This window comes from Myxine glutinosa, chromosome 10 (genome assembly GCF_964187855.1).
Source record: "Myxine glutinosa chromosome 10, kmMyxGlut1.1, whole genome shotgun sequence".
Lineage (NCBI taxonomy): Eukaryota > Metazoa > Chordata > Myxini > Myxiniformes > Myxinidae > Myxine > Myxine glutinosa.
In genome coordinates this window covers 104,484,512-104,488,943 of record NC_136270.1, presented here as the reverse complement: position 1 = coordinate 104,488,943, position 4,432 = coordinate 104,484,512, and the positions used below count along the sequence as shown (strand labels likewise).

Here is a 4,432-nt window from a genome sequence, read left to right as displayed (position 1 = left end):
ATAGCAAATCATGATGCCAAGCCAACATGGAACGACCTGTACTGTACAGCTGCAGAACAGCCTCCGGATCGCATCAGGTGTATTGATTCAGATCCGGGATTCTGCTCGGCAGAGGTCACGATGGCGCAAGCGTGGCGGGGTCGTGCAGGTGGAGCGGGGAGGAGGGAAACGTGGGGATTTGGGGGTTGCGGAGTGGAGATTATAAGGAAGAGGAACCGAAAGGGTGTGTTTGCCAGAATAAAAAGTCCACAGAGGCGAGCACACGGTATCGGTGTTACGGTGCGGAACGGACGACTACAGGTACGTGACCCTGGCTCGTCGTCCTTCATCCGGCAGACCGGGCATGGCAGTGGCGTGGATCGTGGTTGGATTCTTTTCTTGGATGTTTCCCCGAAGTGCGGCGTCGCCACCGCAGCCTCACGCGGGAGTTTGCCCCAACGAGTTGAATCCAAACCTCTGGGTGGACGCGCAGAGCACCTGCGAGAACGAGTGCACCGTTGACCAGGTAATATTGTCCACGTCCGATATCCCGCTCGTTACGTCGAGCGACGGCTAGATCCCAATGAGGGACCATTTTGGCAAAACGAGTGCGTGTCGTCGTTCTTTTGGCCATTGTGGAGAAATATAACGTCTCGTCGTAAATTGCTCTTCACAGGAGACCTTTCACAATTTCCTGTCCTGAAAAGCGTCATTCTCACATCACTGTCTAATTGTCGTCGACCAGGCGCGTCTCCAATCCTCTCCTGATAGATCGCAAAGTCTGTTGTCCTGGTGACAAAACCCCCAGTCGTTGGTGGTTTCACGCATTTTTTATGATAAACGAGCCTTTTCATGTTCGTTTGCTTAACAACTGCAAGTACATCACTTGAAAACAATGTTCCCTTAAGCCGATGACTAAGCCTTCCACAGTATTTAACTAAGTTGCTATTTGTCAAATTATTGGGAAATTTGATGCTTTTCTGCTGCCGCCCTTGAGTGCATTCCAATTACCTTGAGAATTCCCGGAATTCCCAAGTGAATGCATCGCCTTCCCGACTCATGCACGGTGTGTGAACTTGGGGATTACATTGCTTGCTATGGAGCCAGTCTGCAAGCGCGCATGCTAGCTACCATTTATGTGCACATCCTCCTCCTGTCTCAACTTTGAGACGTATTGACTTAGCAGCATGCACTTGTCCCTTGCCTCCATCACCCGCAGTTCTGCAAGAGCCTTGAGAAGTGCTGTCTGAATGTCTGCGGCTCCAAAAGCTGTGTGGCTGCACGCTTTGCAGACAACAGGCACCACGGTGGACCAGAAAGCATACCTGGGACTGTGAAGGGCGAGACAGCTGTGTCGTGTCATGCATTCCTGTGCACACAGCAGGGCGCACGGTGTGAGGTGTGGCAGGGAAAGCCTGTATGCCGGTGTCGCGACCGGTGTGAGAAAGACCCAAGCTTCACGTGTGCTTCAGATGGCCTGATATACTACAACCGATGCTACATGGATGCCGAGGCTTGCATCAAGGGTGTTACTCTTACTATAGTGCCTTGCAAATATCAAGGACCTTTTTCCATTGGAAAACTGCCATTGGAGCCCACAACCTCTCAGCCTGTAGTGGCTCCAGCTGCCGCTTACCCACCAGGCATCTCACACGGAGAGCCAATAGCACCAGCCATGCTTGCCAACCCTCGGTCTCAATCAGTGCTCAGTGGTGGTACTGTGAGCCTGCAGTGTGAAGTTGGTGGCCATCCACGGCCAGATATCACGTGGGAAAAACAAAGCGAAGATCATCACAACCTTATCATGCGACCTGACCACCTCTATGGAAATGTGGTGGTCACCAACATTGGGCAGCTTGTCATTTACAATGCAGAGGAGGCTGATGCAGGAGTGTACACATGCACAGCTGGAAACATAGCTGGTTTAATCCGTGCCCACTTCCCACTCTCTGTGATCTCTCATGACTCTCCATCTGGCTCTGGGTCAGTTCCTGGAGGTGATCTGCGATTTCTTGATGGCATCTGCTCTGCAACTGCCAGTCAGGCATCAACACCATGCGGTGAGAATAAGACGCGTTGGTTTTATGATGGAAAGGCAAACACTTGTAGCACAATTACAGATAACCATGGTGTGTGCGATGTCAGTGAAACATCAAACCGATTTGCAACATTTGACATATGCTGGGCAACTTGTGGACGTAGTGCAATACCGTGCGAGCTACCACCTGTGCAGGGTCCGTGCCAGGATTGGGAGCGCAAGTGGGCCTACAATCCACTGAGCAAGGTGTGCCAACGCTTTGCATTTGGTGGCTGTGAGGGAAATGCAAACAATTTCCCAAGCGAGAGGGCTTGTGCGGAGTACTGCCCAAAACGTGTACGACCCCGCCACTGCAGGAGCTGCCGCCCCCGGCACAAGATTTCCACAAGTTTCTGCCGCGGTGACTTTGCAATCATTGGCAGCGTCACTGAGCTCGTCGTTGAGCAAGACTCCGGTTATGCGCGCTTCACGGTGGATGAGGTCCTCAAAGATGAAAAGATGGGCCTTAAATTTTTCAACACAAAACACCTTGAGGTGACTCTAGTTCGAGTGGACTGGAGTTGCCCTTGTCCAAATGTGACCGAGGACGATGGTGCCCTTGTCATCATTGGTCATGTGCAGGACGGCATGGCAGTGCTGCGGCCCCACAGTTTTGTTCGTCCCGCAAGTGACCGGAGAATAAGGAAACTTCGTGACCTCATAGAGAAGAGAGTATGCTAGTTGACCCGGCGCATCGCTGATTAATAATATGTATAATCAACGTTGCTCACACTACGGTTAAAGTATTTGTCCGTCAGACGCAACGCAAAGCACAACTCCTCTTTCTGCAATTTTCAAAGGTGTTTACTAAAAATGCTTCCACCTTGAAACCGCAAGATCCTCATTTTCTCCACCCTGGGTTTTTATGCTTTATGTTTGGAAACATCAGTGAAACTTTTTGACTCTTCATTTTTGACTCTTTTGAGAAGATCCTGATTGTGCAACAATACTGACGTTATGCACTTCAGCAGACCGCCGTTGTTGTCACACACTGATTTTGAATACTGGTGCTGTCTCATCAGGAGGTGGATTATACAAGGTTGTACCCACTCTATACGATGTTTTTCCTCTTCATCCTTAGTCAATAATCGTGGTTGTCAGGTTGATGGACATTTTTGTTTCTGACATATGTAGACTTGTGAGTACCACTTATAACTTTCATAAGTGCTGCTCTTTTTGAAGTGGGTGCTGGCTTTGTGTCAGACAAGCAGAGGACATGGCTTTTTTCCAGTGTCCACATTTTAAAATTCCAAGAAGAAAGCGAAGGAAATGCAAGGTATTTAAGATAGTAGGAATGCAAGCGATAGGATAAAGAAGTGTTTTGCGAAGGAGACAAAGAAGAATTACTTCTTTGAATGTAGACAACTTAGGATATTTTAAGGATTTGTAATCAGTCAAATGGGTGTGTTTTATATGTTATATATATGTTTAATGTATTGAATTACACATGAAAGTGATGCTGTGGCTTGCAAACCTCACACTTCAGAGGCATGCCTGTCATTGCAAAGAAGCATTAGCGACATGTTTGTTTCATTGTTGTGCTTATGAATGTTCGTGAATTTGTGTTAGTGCCACAGCAACATGTTCCCTGTCAGGAGAAACAAGCCGTTACAGCACAGGTAACTGTACATTTTGTTGTAAATATTGTCTACTGAAGCACCAACCAAGAGCAATATTCAAAAGAACTGGTAATTTTGCCAAAAGGACAAAATAAACTTACACGGCAATTTATCAAAATACATCTTGTAAATAATTTCAAGTGTTTGTGTGTTTGTACGTTACTCTTTCACAGCCAAACCATAGGAGTTAGAGGCCCCAAATTTTGGATGTAGGTACATCAGAATGTGGGCATGGTTTTAAGCTCCCACATGTTGGCCTTAAAAGCCACTTTGAGGCCAAAGGCCGCTATAAAGTGTATATTGTGATGTGGGGTCAGGCAGTACTGCCTCCGGCCGCAGTTGAAAGGTAACCACCACGAGGCCAATAACTCCTTAGCTTTTCAATGTCCAACGTGTCCCGAAACCACTCCTGGGGAAAAGCTCACCATCATGAGGTCAACAAATCCACAGGTTTCCAATGCAAGCCATGTGCTGGAACCCCTACCTGTGCAGCACTGTGTACTCCCACCTAGTATGTACTCGTATATATATATACAGTCGTGGACAAAAATATTGGCACCCTTGCATTTTTTTCAAATAACTCACATTTTCTCTAAAAAACAAGTTGAAATTGACAAAAGTATTTGGTCTCCACAATTCTTTATTTCACTGTTAATATTACAGAACCTTTGTTTTTGATTCAGAACTTAATATATCCTTTTAAATCAGAAAATAAAAGGAAATGGCATTGACAAAATTATTGACACCTGAGACTTAA

General features: G+C 46.9%; 1 protein-coding gene across 1 annotated transcript; it reads left to right on the top strand.

The window, feature by feature from the left end:
* Positions 1-259: 259 nt before the first annotated feature.
* Positions 260-2,761, top strand: LOC137417106 (WAP, Kazal, immunoglobulin, Kunitz and NTR domain-containing protein 2-like). Its single transcript, XM_068102870.2, is given in 2 exon segments — positions 260-505; positions 1,199-2,761. Coding segments are annotated over 2 exon segments (1,725 nt in total). The 5' UTR covers positions 260-343.
* Positions 2,762-4,432: the final 1,671 nt, after the last annotated feature.